Source organism: Chelon labrosus, assembly GCF_963514085.1.
Source record: "Chelon labrosus genome assembly, chromosome: 17".
Taxonomy (NCBI): domain Eukaryota; kingdom Metazoa; phylum Chordata; class Actinopteri; order Mugiliformes; family Mugilidae; genus Chelon; species Chelon labrosus.
Window position 1 is genome coordinate 6,693,030 of NC_140350.1, and position 21,063 is coordinate 6,714,092.

A 21,063-nucleotide genomic window follows, 5' to 3' on the forward strand; every position below is an offset into this window, starting at 1 on the left:
ACCCCCGATACACTGTGAAGTTCAAAGCGATTTGTGCTCGCTGTATAAATTTACAGCAAGCGTTCTGCATTAAAGGAATACGCTGACATATTTTTTTAACAGTAGATTCAGATGAAAAGATGTTATGACATTCATTTCTTTGGATTAACTGTGACGCTATAGCTGTTAATTGAATAACTTAGCCTTTCATAGAAGCTGGATGTAAAAGGAAACGGCAACTGAAACTGTTCAAAGTTAAAAATCTGCCAGAAAAATACCTCTATAGCTCACAAACCAACTAACATCTTAATAGGTTGATGTGTACACAAGAATAAATGACCTGAAATGAATGAGGATAGCTGTTTCCTGCTACTTGCAGTCTATGCTAAGCTAATTTATAATTATAAGTGCTTTGACGCAGTATAGATCATTTATTCTGAGGCAAAAATGCAAATAAATGTATTTTCCCAATTGTAACAATATTCTTTTAACAATGGAATCCAGCAGCTATCCAGTCAATTTACAGAAACTAGACGGGACAGAAAGACCCCAACCATGATCTGGACTTGAGCCCAGGACCTTTTTTGCTCAATCAACAGCTTTGACTAAAAATTGTCCCTATGTTGGCTGTGACTTGAAAATAAGTAACTGTGCACTACTTTAATGTCACACACAAGCAGCAGCTGGACAGTGTCACCAGAATATCCTCCATGTGGTCACAGGAAAATGGTTATACAGTAGTAAACACAGTCATACACTAGACTGACATTAGGACCAGCCCATGTTCGTTAGGCAGGCATGGATCTGGAGCTGCTCCATATTCATGCCGCAGCACGGTAGCCCCTTAAATTGATCATTAATTTATCGTCGGCTCTTGAAGGTCTCTGTGATTGGCAGAGCGGTGCTAAAGCCTACAGGAGTGGAGGCCGGAGAATCGCAGAATCAACAGAATCACTGAGCTTGTCAGCGAGGGACTACACACCCAGATGGACCTAGTTCAACACTCCCTTCCCCCTTCTTGTCTGGTCGTATGGAACGGCTTTACGAGAGGGGCCGTGCCACCCAGCCCATCTATAATTAAGAGTCAGGGCTGGCCCTGATGTCAGAGCATAGGCACTCAGGACTAAACCAGCTCCTTTCTCACCTTCTCATGTAGTACTCAAAATGTTTCATTGACAGCCTTGATTGAGATGGAACATTTTGATTAGAATATATTTTTTTTTAATTCAATTACATTTACATCATAAAAGTGATACGCTTATGTCGGCTGGCTTCATCCTTGGACCTCAGACTTCCATCAGTAGTTATTTTTTAAAACAAGAAAAATGTGGGTCGTTGTTTTGATCTACATTGTAGAAGAAGTCACCCACACTCACATCACCCACAGCCAGTTAATCTAACAGCCAACCTGTCTGCTGACCTGAAGGCACAATAACACAGCAATGTTAAACTTGACACCAAAAAACATCTGGACTGACACGTTTACTAACTAATCTTATTTCTTTTCTTTCATGTACTCTTCATTCCCACAAGAAGTCTTAATCTTATCTCCTTGTTGGGCTCCCGCCTCCTCATCCGCCTCCTCCTCCTCATCCTCATTTGTTTGCTTCTTTCGTCTTTTTTATCATTCCCATGTCTCCCAGGATCAAGGCCCCACATAGTCCATCATCTCATACAGTTAATTTATCTCTACAGTACATTTTTATCTATGCTGGGGCCTTTTAAGAAAATAAGGGTCCGTTATTTCCCTCTCGTTACGCACAGAAAAAACCCATCCAACCATCAGAGCCACAGAGCTGAAATAGTTCGTTGCGGACAAGATTCAGACAAATATTATCCTGGTTCATTGGTATCCTGTCATTAGTTTGCCTTTAACTGTCACGTATGGAGTAAAACTGGTGGACTGCGGCGGTCTGTGTTCAGCCTGTTCAGAACTCCAGCCTGTTTTAATGTGTGTGGGCTCGTGTGAACCCACAGTATTCTGGGTTAACATGTCTGCATTGACAGTGTGTAGAATGTTTTCATTTCTATAAATAAATGATGAGCTAACACTAGGTAGAGTGGAGCACCGGACATATGAATGTACTGTACGTATAGAGCAAGGGGGGAGTTCCTACGTGCATGTGCGTGCTTACCCCGTGAGTTTGTTGATGTGAGGGATTGTGAAGTGTTGGACTCTGGTTGAACTGGAGACGCCTGCTGCCACTCCGCGCTGCTGTCGGTGTCATGTGACTTTCAGGCTTCCGTGACACTTACGCCAACAGTCAAATGCAAAATTAGATCTACGCATGACTGGAAAGGAGATCGTGGTGTCTTGTAGCGAGACTGTGTAACCGTTACTTAACAGCTACCTGTGAGTGACAGTTACGAGATGGTTGATGGTAAAATGAAGAGTAAAGTTTGGACAAAATCAGAAAGCTCATCAAGACACTGTTATTGAGAAATATTGTATTTTTTGACTTAAATGTAAATTCTTCTGTTTCCAAATGACCATGTGTTCAAACCCAGTCACTATCCAACCAACACTGTTATAGATTACTTTAGCACTTAACAGTGTTTTTTCCAACTTCACTCCTATTAGTACCAAAACATTAACGTCTCATGACCTTTTTAGGACACGCTGGGAATTGTGTTTCACCATTTGCCGTTCGTCATCACTTTCTAAATTATAAATTGACTCGTTCATTGATGCAGTGGGGATCGAAGTAATCAGTGCACTCCACTGATCTTACACATGAGGCTTGGTTTGCTTGCCACTGGGATTATTACTCAGCCTGCCCTGGTGGGGTTTTGCAAAAGGTTTACTTCAGTTTGAGGCTTGAAACTGGACAGTCACCAGCTCACAGGACTGATAGGAAGAAATGTGCAGTTGTGGAGTGAGTGAGCAGCATCTTTCCGGCGACGTCCATGGCTACCCCAACCACCAGCCTCGTGTGTGTGTACAAAATGGATGCTTTAAATGCAGAGAACAACTTTCTATGCCTATAAACAAGCACAAGACAATAAAGTCCACAATGTTTTGACTCATGCTAAGAACTAAAAGTCACAAAGTCACATTATCTTGTTCTGCTTTAGTTTTGACAGTCTAACGCTAAATTTGTGGAGCGCTCCTTTCAGAGTTTTATTTGACGATCATGATTTATTTCCAGCTATTGTTGGTCTCTGTGACGGATGCTGTGATAGCAGAAGCCTCAAAAAATGTCTAGAACATTTTCACAACAGTTCACGGCTAAATCGCGCTCATCTATTTCTGTGTTGCTTTTCTCTCTCATCTTGCCCCAAAATACCCCCCCCCCATCTCCCCCATGGGTTTTCTCTTCTTCTCCTGTTTTCAAAACATGGTTTTCCCAGACATTCTTTCCGAGATGTGACGCATGGTGCGTGTATATCTCATACTTACGAACCCTGAGAGTTAAAAATACTCTGTGGCGAGGGTTGGCTGAGGTCTCTTCCATACTAACCCCCCCACCTCCGCCCTTCTCCTACGCTGTCGGTCACAAAGTCAGACATAGGGGCCGTCCTAGTCACCCTTCCTATCTGCTTACTGTTTTATTGTCACCACAGAACACGCAGTAGCCCACATGTTTTTACACCATGGTATCATACTGTCTGCTGCTATCTGAGGCGCCTCGTGATGATATGATGACTCTGGTTTGTTACTGTGTGGTGTGGTTAGTTTACAGTGATCACTAGATGTAATCTTTTACACTATTTCAAGGAATATTGAATAGACAAAGCATTACATCATATTCTAAACTATGAATACATACTAATTGAATGAATTTAGTGGTGTTCATACCATCAGATACACCGATCAGGCATAACATTATGACCTAATATTGTGTAGGTCTCCCTTGTGCCTCCAAAACAGTTGTGTCTCATCAGAGAATGGACATGGGCCTTCTGAGGGTGTCCTGTGGTGTCTGGTAACAGAATGTTGTTAGTGGGGACCTTTAGGTCCTCTGGGTTGAGGGGAGGGACCTCTGTGGATCATCCCACAGATACTTGGTCAGTTTGGGATCTAGTGAATTTGGAGGCCAGGTCAACACTTGGAGTGTCATTGCTATGCAGTGGGGGTGCCTGGTCTGGTCTTGGTGGGTGCTACATGTCTAAGTAACATCCACATGAATGCCAGGTGCAAAGGTTTCCCAGCAGAACATTGAATTGTCACGAGATGGTCAATGTTATTTACTTCTCCTGTCAGTGATTTTAATGTTGTGGCTGATCTGTATATAATATAATATTATATTACTACAACTTTTGATTAAATTGATTGCTTTATTTCAGATCACATGCTTATACAGCTCAGTTTCCATCCTAGTAAACACAGCTGTTTGTCGCCTCTCCAGTAGAGCTAGATTGTGCAACATGCTGCTCTACTTTTGTCTTGAAATCCTTTATAAATCACAGTACAATCAGCATGGAGCAGTCATCTTATCAGTAGACACCGACTCTGAATCACATCTACCATCCGTCCCAGCAGACAGCCTTACCATACCACTCTGGAGGTTTTAAAATGCAGCCTCGCGTCTGTAACCTTTCCCCAGCAGAATATTTCCCAAATGGTGATGGGACACGGCGGATGGAGATGGGGTTTGACAGGCGTACACAGACTCCGTTGCTCCGTATCGATCCATTATACAGAGGAATAGGCCACTTAAGAGCAGCCAAGTGCCGGCTGTCCTGTTGAATAAACATGGTGATTCGCTCTCCGTGTCTCCAGTGCATGTACGCTTGTGGTCGTCTTTGAGTGACTTTCCAATGTCAACAGACAGGCATGGGGAAAAATGGTTAAGCATTGTAGTGGAAAGACACGCAAGGGAAAATGGTGGAAATCAGAGAAGTGTAAAAGCGTAAAGAGAAAGGCACAGTAACAGAGAGAGAGGAGGAGGGAGAGGCAGGAAAGAGCCGGAGAAGGGTTTCTTGTCAGGTTTTGAGAGGATTCTGGAGATGTAGAAGCTTTTAAAGCCTCTCAAATTTGTACGTTGAGATGATGTGTTTGACTGATTTTATCCACAAGCAAATATATCTGCTGTTGGTGTGTGCCACTCATCACCTCGTTAGAGTTTCACACTTTCTCTACCTCTTCTTCTTCATCACATTTCTGCCTCTACTCCCTTCCGGAGTGTGCTGATCAGCTCTGGGAAAGGTTGACAAGGGGTCAAAGCGCTGGACAAAACACAGTTCAGCTTTTAGCAGTCCCTTCCTCCCTTCCTCCCTCCCTCCTCCACTCTTTCACTCTGCCACTCTCTCCTTATGTCTCATTGAGCATTTATCGCTCCCTCCTCCCCTCCTTGCCCTCCTCTCTTTGGAGGTGTGTCCATCAACATCTGGAGAAGCAGTGCTGCTCAGTGACAACAGGAGCTCATTCACTCCCCCGATCTCCCTCCCTCTTTTCTCCCTCTCTCTCTCTCTCTCTCTCGCTCTCTCTGTGCCTCGCGCTGGCTCTCTGTATCTGTGTTTGCCGTTGTGGAAGTCAGATTACACAGCGAGGAGATGCTGGCAGCTGACTGTGAAAGGAGCTCACAGGGAGAAGCACCGAAGTGGAATTATAATCAGGCTTATCACGGAGACCATGGCAGCATCTTCTTTGCCTCTCTTTCATCATCTCATCATCTTTTTTTGAAGTGACAGTTGTTGTTTTTGTGAATTCCTGGAGCGACTCTCCAGCACCTGGTCCAGTGATCAGCATAACTTGGGGATCCATCCTCCCCCTTCCTCCTCCTCCTCCTCCTCCTCCTCCTCTTCGTAAGCGTCGCTCTTCCTCCACCTGTGTTTTGGTGGACGGGAGATTCAGAGGCTTTGGGATGACGGAGATTCTGGTGTCGGATGTAAACTTGAACTCGGTGTGCGAGCGTCTGGAGCAGCACTGCTGCGTGGACCAGAACCAGCACAATCTGTCCAGCCAGCCGCAGACCCCTGTGCTCAAGAGGCACACCAACACCGGGGCCAAGCTATGGGGCCGCGTCCGCAGCAAGCTGCTCAGACAAAAGGTCTATAGCTGACATATGCACACAAGCGCACACGCGTCACATACATACACAAGCTGTGTTTTCTCTCTCTTTTGGATTTGCTCTCTCTCCTATTTGTCACTTTGTCACCTCCATCTGTTTGTTCTGCCTCTCTTTTATGCTCAGTGTACCTCTTTCCATGTGCATGCGCTCTCTCTCCCCGGGCGTCTTTCTTTCAGCTCAGAGTTGTCTATTGTTCTTATCTGATGGCTCTATTGACTGTGGTGGAGACAGTGATGTAGTGATGGCTAAACTGTGACCTGCAGCTACACCAAGTGACTAAGTTAAATGATGCTTTTCTTCGAGCCTTATACTATTCTTTTCTACTTGATAACTGAATGCTGTATATATATATATATTTATCACTAACTTTGATATTTGAGCTTTAAGAAGTATTTAATAATCTGAAAATCACGCATTGATGATCAGTGCTCCATTAGAGGGAGCTGTGAGGAGGATCAATAAGACCTGTGATGGAAATCAATGTTAATGTTTTGAGAAACAGAGAAAATACTAAGAAGGCTAATTTCTTCCCTGGGTACTGGACTGTATAACAATACCACTGTCACTGTAGGAACCACTATGTTTATTAAGAAAGAACAACTTCCTGCTCCCTGTTGTCTTATCCCTGTCACTCTCTACGTCCACCAGCCTTTTATTTCTCATTTAAAGTCACCAGTGACAAGTAAATGACTCTTCCAGCTAAATCATGTTTGTTATCAGAGATGTTTCACTATCAGATCGGCTCCCTCTGCTGTTCATTTTAGGTGACTTCATCCTCTAGTTGAACTGATCCAATGCCCCTTTGGCATTTGATGCGCGGATATTTTTTTTCTCCCACTAATTAACTGTCACATTATTCCAAATATCCGCCTCTAAAAACAAATGTCTGGCATGTTTGCATTTTGTATATTTTATCCAATTAGACTTTCAAGTTTCCAACAAACCATGGCAACTGTCAGGTTCCCCTGAGTATTTTTGTATTTTTAAACTCATTAATTTTTGTGTATCTTTTGTGCTCTATGGGAGTCAGTAAGCAGTTGGGTATATTAAGATTGGCAAATGAGGGTGAGGGAGACATGTTCACTTGACATTTAGACCAAAATAAGATGGAAAATGTAGCGATCGCTGTGTGTGTTATTATAGGATTGAGGTTCATTCAGAAAGGGCAATTATTGTGAGTTGGTGAAAACATTCAGGTTGGACTGAATGACCCTGGTGGATCTGGATCTGCAGACACACACACACAGGTCTGGTGTAGCATAGTTTAAATGCCAGGTCTGGACTGTCACTCACGCACTGGTGCAGGAGAGCTGCTCCTTTTATTTTCCTCCAGACGCAGCTGTATGTGAGCGATGGCGAGAAAGCATGTGAGCCAGTTTGGATTCTATGCATAGCTCTGCACACGCAGCTAATGCTATGACTAATGGGCGTATAAACCTTAGATGTTGTTGTTTTTTTCCCCTATGTTAGGACATGTTTATTCAGCAGTCCTCCTCATCTTCATCATGCGTGCATCGCCAGCGTTTTGAGCTCTAATTTGTGTGCATAATAAACCGGTTCAGAACAAAGAATCCAAGTTGACTGTTGGGTTGACCTTTGCTTCCGTGTTTTCCATTATTCAACAGAAGCCCGAGGAAAGCTGACCACTGGTTATACTGAGCGGAATAAAACAGGGATTACAAACTAAGCCCAGACTTAACCGAATTGACCCGTGGGTCTTGTATTGATTGATTCCTCTTCTCTGTACACACTTCCTCATGTCTTAATGTCACAGAATGTGATTAGGGAGGTTTCTGTATTTTATTGCTGTCCAGATATGTCAGCTTTGCCATTAGTTGCATGTGATCCTGCCCCCCGACTCTCAGCACAGACACCTCTGTGAAGTCCAATTCATTCATTCATTCATTCTGAATGAGGCTTTGAAAGCCTGATATTATGAGTAAACTTGTAGTGGAGTTTTTTCTGATCTCGGTTGTCTTTTGATCTTATCTGCTCTTCTACAGTTCTCTCTTTTTGTGCCCCCGTCTTGCATCTCTGCCTCTAACACAGGGGCTGATGTGTTTGATGGTGGAGAGGCGATAGTTTAAAACATTTGATCATTAGAACATAACAAGTGCCTGGAGGGTGTTCTTGACGTGTTCAGTCTTTCTGTTCAGCGAAGAAAGGGTTAATACACTGGTTTTCATTCTTTGAAAATAATTTTTCCTTTTATAACTTTTCTCTTATGCTAATTTCAGGTTTTTAAAACTTTAATCCATTCTCTAACTGGAACTCAACTGTTTTGCTTGCTTTATTTTGCTTTTAAAATTGAATCAAAATTCTTCTTACTAGCATGTTGTCTTTAAATTGTATTAAGAACATAAATTGAATCATTATGAGAAAGAACTCACAATGAAGGGGGCCGGGAAAGCGGACTTTAGGGCAAATAGCTTTTTCTATTTGTGCACCTCTGTGGGATGTATTATGTTATTTACAGGGGGTTTAGAGGAATGTGGATGTTAAAGGATGTGCAGAAGTACACCAGGGAATTGTCCTCACTCCTTCAACCTAAAGCGGCGCCTAATTAAGACACAGTGTGATGAGATGGGAGGCTGGCTGGCAACACTAATTGGACTAGAACCAGACATAATGTATCTTTTGCGTCGCGGCAAACGAACAAATGATGATCAAGCTGTTACTAAGTTGTTGTTTTTTTTCCTTTGGGTTTGTGTTTGATGACCTGTTTTTGGTTTGGTTTTATTTTCTTTCTGTTTTTTACAGCCAGCTTAGTGGGGGAGAACAATGGAGCGGTTGTGCCGGATTAGCCGTGGAAGAGAATCAGATCCTTCCATTATTATCCACCCTCCACCTCGCTCATCCCACCTCTCACCCTCACTGCATTTTAGCCCACATACTAAATTATTTGAGTATGTTGATTAGTGCAGATGAGATATTAGGGTTTCATCCCTCCTGCGTACCTAAAATGCCAGCTAGTCCCCTAATGGCCTTTTTTTATAGGCCACATAAATCTCCGTCTGTCCCCACCGCAGGGCACAGCTCTTTATTGGCCCCAATCCATCCCCCGTGCCAGGGATCTGTGATTGGTTAATGAGCTCCAGGAGGGGAACGGCAGGTCAGTAAAGAATTCTCAGGTTGATACCCTCAATGACCCCCTACCTTCTGGCCATACAGCTAACTGAATGCAGAGTGGCTTTAATCTCTGCAGGGCGGCTACATGGCATTAATCATCTAATTAGGTGGCGCAAGTTTGGTGACTTTAGTTTAATCACATGCTTTAACAGTTTCCTGAGCTTAGTTAATGAGAAGAAAGAAGTAATTACATGAGGAGGATAAAATTTGATACATTTACCTGAAACCATCAGGGAGAATCACTTTCCTTTGCCCGATTTGTAGCTTTACTTTTTTCAAAACTCAAAAAATTGAAAGTTGGATCATAGCTGAAGTAAGACTGAAGTAAGCCAAGTAAACACACAGAGGTGATGTAACAGCTTATGAACTGTGTCTGCTGTTGGTGGTAAAGATCACAAATGACCTGAATGGTGAGGTAATGAGCTACCCCACAAGCTACGCAATGTTCCCATAAGGCCGACAAGCAAAAAACATTACTGCAGATCTGTCCAAGACAAACACGAGGGTTCATCACGGGACAAAAATGTCACTTAGATCCCCGTGTCTTGATAGCGTATGTAAGCTTTGTCACTGCGGCATTAGATTAAATCAGGTTTGGTGGCGTGACGATGGAACAGAGCAGTGTTTGACTCTCTGTCTTTGTTCGACAGATATCTGTCACATCCAGGAAAATGGCAGAAAGTGTTCCTGAGGTCATGTTTCGTGCCTTTTCTGAAAACCTCACCAGCCTTTGTTTGCCTGATATTAATCTTTCATGAGTAAAGGCATGTTCTTTTTGCAAAATAGCATCAGCATGGTGAAAGTCATATGAGAATAGAGAGGGCTTGTGTTCAACTCACATTAAAGGAATTTTTCACTCATTTTTTTCATGTGCATCAGCTCTGTTACTCATTCAAGCTGCAGGCAGGGTCATGTTGCATAAGTGTAGTACTCGTCTGTGTGTTGCAGTTTACAACCACTATAATAGAATCACACACTGCCCGCAGAGATGCGAGACCACTCTGCAAATCACAACTCTCGGTCGGCTGAAAATCCCCGCCGATTGGCTCGAACTAGATAGTGAGGGGAGAAGGCAACATGGTAACCGAGTCAAAGACCTCCCGTGGCCACGGGGACATCAGCAGCTGTTGAGTAAAAACACTCGCTACTTATGAACATATAAACATGATGCTTATGTGGATGAGTCTAAAAATAGTCATGCTGCCTGTGTTCTCTGAAGCACATATACAGCAGTGTGATGTGTTAGCTGGGAATTAAAAAAAGGCTCAATCACTGCACAAACAGTTCCTGTAATCCTGCTAAAGCCAAGGAGCCGTGCAGTTTGAGCTGCGTTCTAATTAAAGGACTAATAAAAAGCTTTCTGCAGCTGAATGAATATTTAATCAGCCAGAGAGCGGCAGTGGAAAACTGCGATGAAACACAATGGACAAATTAAACAGCAATTCATTAATTTAGCATCTCAGAAGATCAAGTTATGATTTTTGGGACGTTGTCTCTGGCACGCATTAACTCTCCAGCACAGTAACAATAGGCTGATTAAGTGTGTAGGGCTTTTCTTAATAAGAAGAATTACTATGTTGGAGCAATATTTTCTGCTTCTTCACATTTCTTTTTTCCCCTCCACAAATTAGTCACTTTTAAAGACATTTGTATTCATTTGTGCTCAGAGACAACCAGTGTCCAAACCCCACACTTGGTAATTAAAATCAGAGAAACATGTGACTTTAAATGTGCTAAAGTTCTCAAACATCTGCAGGGTTTTTCCTCTTATTTGAAATTTATAGTCTTGCAAAACATCCCGTTTCAAACCTTTAAGCAATCACATGTAAAACACTTCTTTGCGCATGTTAGAGATGTGCATTTGTCACTTGCTTGTCAGTCAAGAATGCTTTCATGCGTCATATTGTGATGGATGCAGCATGCCAAGGAGCAGCTCCTGGGCCACACATGTTCATATACTGTCAGACCTTATTCATGGTTCTTACACCACTGCTTTTACCCTGACAAATCAGGAACCCTGACAATTATTACTCCTCTACCGTAGTGCTGCATGTGCTGAAATACATATTTTGTATGTTATGTAAGAGATGTAAACAGCTGCATGGGGGTGCAGGCCTCTGAATGCCCGTCCTTGCTGGGCTTCTGTTGCTGTCAGTTTGACAGCTGCTGCACCAGCAGTGTAGCTCATGTGTCACCTGGCAGTGAAGAAGGGTGGGGGGCAAAGGGTGCACAGCAAGTTCCCGTAGTGTAGTGGTTATCACGTTCGCCTAACACGCGAAAGGTCCCCGGTTCGAGACCGGGCGGGAACATACTTTTCGAGGAAAAGGCAGTGGATCATTTATAAAAAGGTGTAATTTCTTACTCATAACAATATGACAGTCCATGTCACTTAGTTGAACAGCTCTCACCAATCAATTTGCATTTTAAATTCTATTTTTGTGACTTGGATGAGTGAATTCTTTAAAGTTATCATCAGAGAAGCACTCAGAAATGTCCTTACTGATGAATGAATCATGATAAAGGCAAATAACAGAGTGGGCAAACTTATCAGGAATTCACCTCCACCAGATTCCTGTTTCACTGTTCGATGCAAAATATGATTGAGTGAGCTAACTGATTTTTTTGCCTGCATCGTTTATAAGAATAAAGTGTTATCAGCTTTGTTTGGTACCTGTAGATTAGCTGGGGCAGGGTACAGACTTTATAAACGTCATGGTTTGTGGCTGCTTGAATCTTCTTTGCAAGTCAAAACTCTTGGTCACGGTATCTCTGTCTGTTTCTACATTGCTGGCACAGAATCCAGCCAGGACTAAGGGAAGATATTGAAATCGGTTTTCTATACAGATGGGCCATATCACATGGCAGCCGCATGCTTCCTGTACTGCTCGTTTCCAACCTACAGAAAAGCTTAGGAAAAGCGTGGGTGATGATGCAGAGGTCAGGTTTATTGAGCCATGCGCACAGTAGAGAGAAAGTAGAAGGACAACACCGTGACCAGCTGAGCCCCTAATCTGGCACACACACTTTACACAAACATCAGCTCTCATTTTTTGTAGCTCTTTGTCCTGGCTGAGTTGGTCTGTCCTCAAAGCAAACACACACGACCTGTACGTATTGTATTCTATATAAGGAAAAGGCATGTGTGTGCCCCAACTGGAATGCGTAGAAATCAGTGTACACAACTGTCCGCTAGATTTAAAGTGTTTCTGGTTGTGCTTCGCTTCAGGCTGCAGTCCGTTCTGGCCTCTCTCTCAATCATATGTCCATTATAGACATCGTGGTCTCAACAAAGAGGGCTTTGACTCCAGAGTGATGTGATCCTAATCGGAACCATATAAGCCTGAGGAAGTCTTGTGAAAAAAAAAAAGAAGAAAAAAAAACACACACACACACAAGAGACAGTTTCAGACTTTTATCTGCTCCTAGACACATGCATGAATGTGCACCCATGCAGTGGATGCTGATGTGGTTGAAAAGCATTCCTAGGGAAGGAAATTGGTCATTGTGTTTTTCATCTGTGTGGACTGAGATGAAAGGAGAATAAAGCATTGCTTTTGGCCCTTAAAATGTCTTAGTGGACAGTAAATCAGCCAGAAATAAGGCTTTCAGATGTATTCAGTGCAGCTTATTCGCCTTAAACACACTATTTATTCAAAAGTTTATGTTTTTATAGCTTGGGTGCCTTTGCTTTCCAACTGCTCTGTTACCTGCTGCCGTCTGTGGGCTGGTTACATTTGAACTCAAAATCTTACAGACTCATTGTTGAACCAGCTGACTGGGCACATCCTCCAATAAGTCACAGTCCTTGCAGTCTGCTCTCTATTCTGAATGTAAGATTTCCCATAAGCCTAGTCGGGCAGAATTTGTTTCATGCCTCCTTCCGGGCCTCTTCAGCCAAAGTAGCTCATTTCCCAGGAAAGCAACAGGAGGGAAATGGGCCAAGTTCCTCTCTTAAGTATTTTTTAATAAAAGGGAGCCCAGTTGAGCATACAGGTCCGAGCGGGGTCACTGAGTGTAGCGACTGCCTGTAATGGATTATCTTTGTTTTTACAACCCTATTTGAGTACATTCATTTTTAATCAGGTTCTTTAGAAATTAGTAGAGAGTAATAAGGTTTTTCTTTTATTATTATTTTCTCCAGTGAGTCTAAACAAAGGGGATTCAGCAGGCGTCATCAGCGAATCCTGGATCTTTGCCTAGTTCCGTTCTTAGCAGTAGCTGTGTAAAAGCCCAGTTGCAGTGATTACCTGTCCCTCATCTCAAACCCAAACCCTGCTGGGAAAACAGGCTTTAACGATAATAGGGAAGCATGAAACTGATGCCAAATGGCCTTTTTATGAGGTAATGAAATACGCTCACTGAGAACTTTTAATAGCTGTAGCCTAATGCTGACAATGAGAGAAGTGTGCAGCCCTTGTGTTCACCCAACAAACATTATTTCCCTCTAAGTTGAGCACATCACTGTGCAGACACTGAGACAGCCTATAAAAAAGACATTAGTTGTTGTGGCCTCACACGGCGGACACAAGCTCCATGAGACTTAAAACAACAACAGGCCAGCATCTATGAAGTCTGATCCAGACTTTCAGAATGTGTGCAGGGAAGTAGGCCAAGTGTCTGAGCCAATCTGGATCCCTTGGTGGACCCCTGAGATACTGCTGAGGACAGAGGTGGCATCACTCTTTCCCAAAGTAGACTCAGTGACCGGGCTGTTGTGAAGCAGCTTTGCCAAGGCCCAGGCCACGCTTGACTTTGATCTGGAGAAGAGGTTAGAAAGTTGGAGGAGCTCAAATGTGGACTCTGGACATGGTGAATATTAAGTTACAAAGAGCCTTTCTTTGACTTTAAACTTAAGATTTTCAGCTTTGCAACACGGTCCCCTGGGATTATTGTCAGTTATTTTTCATTTTATTGTGGCCTGGATAGCGAACCAACAAAAAGAACAACTGGCGGACTGTTTGCCTTTGTCTGGACCAAATGATTGCACTTAAACACATCACAAAGATTATAGCCAATGGCCAACTAGCATGTATGCTCTTGGCTGTAGTTTGTATTATCATTTACAAGAGGAGACAAAAAAAGCTAGGTATTTCTGGGAATCTCAGCATGCTCAGTCAGCTGCAGACGGGGGTCCGACTTTTTCCCAGCAGTGCAGGACTGGGCCCAGAGCCACTCACTGATAAAGGCAGACCACAGACTTGTTGCGTCAGATATATGTGTCCTTCAAGATACTGTCCCCAGACGTCGCGGGTGAGTGGGGGGGTATAACCTTCACCCAGTTCCCGTAGTGTAGTGGTTATCACGTTCGCCTAACACGCGAAAGGTCCCCGGTTCGAGACCGGGCGGGAACAGAATTTTCTTTCCCCGAACTCTCCCAAACCTGATCTAATAGAGCAGCATGCATCAAAGTGTTCATTCATTTCAGGATGAGAATGACTGTGTTTTCACTGTGCTTCTGTAATGTAATGTTACATTCCAAGCTACAGTGGCGCTTGAATTAGTCTTGTTAGTCTTGCTGCTTGCATTTACTTTTTTTTTTTTGGTTGCCATATCTGTGTGATTCTTGTTAAGGGAAATCTGATCCAACATCTTCTCTCATCCTCTGTCTCTCACACACACTCGCTACTTCTGTTCTGTCATCTCAAGGATTTGCTTCAGTTTTCACTTGACCAGTTGCTGACTTCATGGGTTTTCAGAAAAAGACAGAAGGAGATTTGGGGGTCTGTTTTACACTGATGTTGTAAAAACAGACTTCTTTTTTTCATGTGCCAGAGCAAGCACAATAGAGTTGTTAGTTGTTAGTGTGCCAGGTATTCAGACCCTTGAAAATTGCATTTCTTCTTAAGGGGAAATGTGCAGGCAGTGACTCTCTGCTGTTGTTTCCCACAGTGCAGTCATGCAGATGCGTGACTTTTCATGGTGCTATCAGATGATGTGATTAAGCAGTGTCCTTTTCTGGGGAAATCTCTAAAATGAATTTAGTCATGTGGCCTTATTTGGTCAAAAACCTTATCATGTGTGTCTGTGTCTTTCAGCTGGATCCTCAGACTGTGCAGTCCAAGAACTGGCACATGGACGTCATAGAGATGAATGGGGTAAGATGCAAGCAGTTTAAACCTTGAGAGGGCATTTAGCTCAGGTTATGCAGAAATGATGGTGATGTGGTATGTTTGGCAAACTCCACGTAAGCTTGGCCAGCTTTTCTGATTGACCTGTATTCTCACACATCCCAACAGTATGTCAAAGTGGCATTTAGGTGAAGTGTTTTTTTTTGCCAGGAAAAATATCTGCATTTTTTAATATAAAATTTAAATGTTAAAGTAAATCGACTGGATATGTAGCATCAGTGGCTCAGTCTTAAAATTCCAATCTCTAAATCGTTCTATAAAGACAGATGAGGGTCCTAGAGTTTATTATTTCTTTCTCAGCCTCCTCTTTCCGTCTACTTCAGCTGTGTTGTTTCCTCATCTCCAGATCAAAGTGGAATTCTCCATGAAGTTTACAAGTCGGGACCTCAGCTTAAAGAGAACGCCGTCCAAAAAACAGAGCGGGGTGTTTGGAGTCAAAATCAACGTGGTTACAAAGTAAGTATGTTCCTGTTATTCAGACTAAAAGGGGCTTAAAGCTCGGCTGCCTAAAAATAAAAAAGCAATTTTATTAATTTGTATCTGAGCTAACGAACTCATGTGACGTGGTTGTGGACAATCAGTGAGAATCGGTGTGTATTTACCGTCGGCAGAAAAGTAACCGCTGTTTACGTCCACAGGCGCGAGCGCTCCAAGGTGCCTTACATCGTCCGTCAGTGCATTGAGGAGGTGGAGAAGAGGGGGATTGACGAAGTGGGAATCTACAGGATCTCAGGGGTGGCCACTGACATCCAGGCCCTCAAATTAGCATTCGACACCAGTAAGGCTCCACTCACTGCCTCTGTGGGACGCCATGTTCCCCCTTCTGATCAAATATTAAATGCTGTTTAACATTTTTGTCACTGCTCTGCAGTAGTGGTAGAAATCTCATCTATAATACATCTCCAGCTGAAGAAGTTGGAGATATATTAGAGTTTGTTTTTTTCCGAAGAGCAGGAAATGCTCAGATGCACATATAGTTTCATAGAATAGAATAAAAGTGCTTGCCACTCCTTTTTAATACTCTCAGATGCTCTCAGAGGTCATATCTGTTAAGACTTAAGAGTCATATCAACTCATCTGTACATTATACAAAGGAAAGTTAACAAATAAATACCATATTATAGGTCACATTTCAACTCCTAAAACCATTTATTTATTGACGTTGTTCCTAGTAATTTCCTAGGAATGTCTTGTGGCCTTGAATGCTGTATAATTGGTGGAAGAATAAAGAGGTCTTAGACACGGAGACTTTGCTGAAGCCAGGGTTTAGTGATCGAGGCCTTTTCTCTAGAGAGGAGGTTTGTGGGAACTGACTGTCAGATTCCAGGACTGATGAGAAGCAGCAGCTGTCAACTTCTACGTTGCGTAAGAGTCTTTCTGGTCACAGCTGCTTTCTTTTCACAAAGACCGGACCAGGCAGAGGCTCTGCTATCACCTTTGATTTCTGTGTGTAATGTTGAGCTTGCCTGCGTCTGTCTCCGTCCGGAACGGCAGTGAAGTTGTTGAGAGATCGGATCATTCCTGGAGAGGGCAGCTGTGTTATTGTGAGACTTTAATAATGACGCTTTCTTTGTGTGTGACCCACAGATACCAAAGACATCCTGGTGATGCTCAGTGACATGGATATCAACGCCATCGCAGGAACGCTGAAGCTGTACTTCAGGGAGCTGCCCGAGCCTCTGCTCACGGACCGCCTCTACCCCGCCTTCATGGAGGGCATAGGTGTGACCCTTCAGCCTTTTCACTTAACCTAGGAAGCGTGGCTTTGTCAGCAAATTTGGGAATTTGCAAAGGGAGATGAGGGTTTGGAAAGCTGTTTACCATAATTGGATCTGACATCTTTTTCCTCTTCCCTGCAGCTCTCTCAGACCCGGCAGCCAAGGAGAACTGCATGATGCATCTCCTGCGCTCCCTGCCCGACCCCAACCTCATGACCTTCCTCACTCTGCTGGAGCACCTCAAACGGTACACGCACACGAAACCCCTCAGATATAGGTTGTAATAAAGGAAAGGTTTTATATCCAAGATGTAGATCATAGAGGGAAATATTCCAGATCACTTGATTTTCACCTTATTGTCATCTTTCATCCAAACCTCTCACAGGCAGAGGTCAGCTTTCAGTCAGATTAATGAGTCCTAAAACTCTTATTGTTTGGTTAAAATGAAAAATCTTCCTCAAACTTCTACAGAGAATATGTTTATTTGACTTGAACTGTGTTTATAATATTATTATTCTGTCATAACATGCAGAATATATATCTTTAAAATTGTGGATTTGCTTTTTGTTATTTATTTTTACTCACATTCATTTTCGTTATTAGAGTTTCAGTTTCATTTGTCCAGAGTTCAGTTTATTCCTCTAATGATAGCGTCTGACAGGATAAAGAATGAAGTCCCACCAGGTTGTCTCCTTGTTGCATTAACCCCGTCCTCCCTGTGGATTCTTGTTCCTGCAGGGTGGCTGAGAAGGAGCCCATCAACAAGATGTCCCTTCATAACCTGGCGACTGTGTTTGGCCCCACCCTGCTCAGGCCCTCAGAGGCAGAGAGCGCGAAGGGACAGCACATCACCTCGGCTTCTGACATCTGGTCCCACGACGTTATGGCACAGGTACACCCCTCCCCTGTGTGCCTGGCACATTTGCTTTTCAGCTTACACTCTTACACGTAGGAGTCCCTCAGCAAGCATGTAGTAAGTAGTAGACTGGTGCGTACATGTGTGTTTCCTTGTTCACTGCCCGTGTTTTCCGGAGGAATTTTCCTCCCACGTCGTCCAGTGACCACTGTCGCTGCTCTCTATTCTCCCAGCTGTATTTATGCTGCAGGCCACCCATTCGTCTCTGCTGACAGATGAGTTTCCTGCGCACAAATGTCTTTTCTTGGCAGAGTAAACAACATCCAGAGTAAATCATCATAAATGGGACAGTGTGCACATGCAGGAGGTCCCATCTGTCCAGTACAGTGAAGCTGAGTGTTTGCATTTGGGCTTATTGAAACTATAAATGTTTGTTGCATTTAGTATACAAAATGTCAGACTACAGAGCACGATGCCTCCATCGCCTTATTCTGAATATAATCTCATGTGTGTAGATGAGTGATAGTCCTTCATTTTCATTAAGCACTAAAACAGAGAGGCAAACACATGTCTGGATATGTTTTTGTCTACTCACTGCACTCTCTCCGAGCGCTAAAACTCTCCAAGGAAGTGATTTTCCACGCATATGCCCTCCTGATGAAACCGTTTAAAGGAGGAAATCTATAGATCAGGGCGAGGAGGAACACTGAACAGATTCACCTGTTTTCATGAAGCAGATTTTCCGCTCACGTAGACATAACTGACATAACTGAGCGAACTGCAAAATTCAGCTTCAGCCCAACATCAAAGCAGCCGAATCAGGAGCAAGATCTACTAAAATATTAACTAAAAACATTTAGTTCTTAACCGGGCCTGCCACAAAAAACATAATTACCCTTTCAAACTCGGACAAAGAGACGTTCTCCTCCAATTTTAAACCATAGATTTTTTTATTTTTTATTTAGAGAGGATAAAAGCATGAGATGATAACGCTGTCTGGTTCTCATTGTGTGGTTCGTTTTAAGGAGAACAAAGGTGTGGCGACCCCGGAGATAAAACTGTACCAGTTCATAAATGTCATCCAGTAATAAACTACCCTTAGATTCATATCTTTAAATGAAACAGTAATCATGCTTGTGTGGCTTCTTATTAAAAAAGTCAAACTAGAAATGTAGTATTTTGAATTTAGATAGCTTGGCCTCCTGATTTGAAGTTTGAAAGTGTGATCACTGGTTACAGCATCTTTCTCCTTCTCATAGCCCAGTCCCTTCTAAACATACAGAGGGAGGTACGCTTATGTTTCAGATTCAGTGTGACTGATCCTTTCCTATATTCCATATATTACTTCAGACCTCCAAAGGCCCATAAATCCATTTGAAAATCATATTTTACACTAACCTGAATAGACACAATCTTCAGTTTTCCTCAGTGTCAAAGTGATCCAGTGGTCCATTAAATGCATGGGAACGAAGCAAACAGGAAGTGCTAATTGCTGACTTTTAAAATTGCAAACAAATATTGGCATAAAATATGAAGTTGTAGAAATAAACATTCTACTTCCTGTTTACTTCCCTTTTGGAAACTGTAGGAGGGAGTTTTAGGAGCTTCTTATTTCATGTCACTCTTTTCAGTATTCTTGTGGTCTCAGAGTGTCTGAGTGTTGGGATTAGACAGAAACACTGTGCTCATACGTTCCTGTTTTGTCTGGTTTTAGGTCCAGGTGCTGCTCTACTACCTGCAGCATCCTCCCATCACCTTTGCCGAGCTCAAGCGCAACACGCTGTACTTCTCCACTGACGTTTAATCCCCACACACCTCCCTCAGGGCTTCACCTGGAGACGAGAGAGTGAGAGAGACTCCGTTCAAACCTTTAGTCCCTACTAGTCTAGTCTCCCCCCCCCCCAACGGGCCGCTCATCTCGACTGTACAGACGCCACCCCCCACCCATGAAACGCCCCCCTCACCCCACCCCCCGCCCTGTGAAGAGATGGAGCCGAGCGCTCAGGGAGGTCGTGAAGGAGATGTCCTGGTCGTCTAATAGTCTTGTGTCATGTCCTGTTTCTAATGCGAGGAAAGCAGAGCCGCCTCCCGCTGAAAAGACGGCAAGGCGTCCTGCGACCACAGCGGGAAACGTCCGGAGGCCGCGGCCTGGTGCAGGCGGGATCGTGCCCAGGCGTGCGTGGCGTGTCATCTAGCGAGCCCTTTCCAAGACGCTGGTTTAATGTTCTCAGAAACCAGTCGACTCAAGACTCCAGCTTTTTTTTTTCTTCTTCTTTTTTGTCCTGATCAGAGGCATTCCAGACAAATGGCATTTACATGTTTTATAATAACGTTCAGCACCTGTTTTGTTTCCTTTTCCTGTCTTTCTGGCTTTGTGCATGTGGTGGAGGAGGCCTGGGTGAGTGACGATGTGGATGTACTTGACTGAATGAGTGTGTGGGTGTGTTTGAGGGACTGGAAGAACTGTAGAAGTTGCTGGGATCGTGTCTCTCTGTACTGACAAACGAGAGAGGACTGCCCTCCCCGCTGAGTCTTGGCCAAATTAGCCCTATTTATTTTAAATATATATAATATGTGTGCCTGTACAGTTCTGTGCAACTAGAGAAATGCTCTAAGGAGTCTGTTTTTTGGAGTTTATTCAGGTAGTGATGTTATTTTTAGTCTGATTTTCTTATTCACCATGTCCATGGTTGGTAAGCTGTACTGAAAAGGAAGTCTGCCAGTTAATTTCCGATCACTTTGTAGAGGTGGAAGGGCACTCTGAGGGTTGTTGGTGGAAAAAGAAAAAAAAAACACAAACGAATGGAACATTTAGCTTAATTGTTTTCTTGTTGTTGCATTGCAAGCCTGTTCCAAGTGTCTTACTGCACCGGTATAATCTGTAGGATGATTTGTGTAGTTGCCCTCATTGCATGTTCAGCTTGTCAATCGAACCAGGCCAGGTAACACAAAGGTAGGTTGTCTCTGCAAAGGCCCTCGCTAAGACTGGCAAGAATAAAACCCATCTCTGCTGTGTACAAAGCCAACCTTTCTGCTATCAAGCCTGCAACATATCTTAAAATACTGCAAGCACTGCTAGATGAGTACTATTTGATATTTTTAATATAAGATTAAAATGAAATAAAAAATCTTGTATTTTACTTCCTTTGAGAAGAATTTCATTATACTGTAATACTGAGGCTAAATGTCAATGTGAACTTTTTTCCCCCATTTTTTAAATAAAATAAAAGTTATTGAAA

At 43.1% G+C, this 21,063-nt stretch overlaps 1 protein-coding gene across 4 annotated transcripts in view; it reads left to right on the plus strand.

Annotated features, from left to right (window-relative positions):
* The window catches only part of abr (ABR activator of RhoGEF and GTPase), a 122,420-nt gene extending 101,357 nt beyond the window's left edge, over window positions 1–21,063 (plus strand). For 3 of the 4 annotated variants that reach the window (XM_084564068.1, XM_084564069.1, XM_084564070.1), the window contains 7 exons: window positions 15,158–15,217; window positions 15,597–15,706; window positions 15,889–16,028; window positions 16,838–16,972; window positions 17,110–17,215; window positions 17,707–17,860; window positions 19,539–21,063. In XM_084564068.1, the coding sequence (XP_084420194.1) occupies window positions 15,158–15,217; window positions 15,597–15,706; window positions 15,889–16,028; window positions 16,838–16,972; window positions 17,110–17,215; window positions 17,707–17,860; window positions 19,539–19,628 (795 nt within the window). In that variant the 3' untranslated portion in view covers window positions 19,629–21,063. Of the gene's footprint in view, window positions 1–5,483; window positions 5,973–15,157; window positions 15,218–15,596; window positions 15,707–15,888; window positions 16,029–16,837; window positions 16,973–17,109; window positions 17,216–17,706; window positions 17,861–19,538 lie in introns of those variants that run through there. The other variant, XM_084564071.1, reaches the window with a different exon arrangement.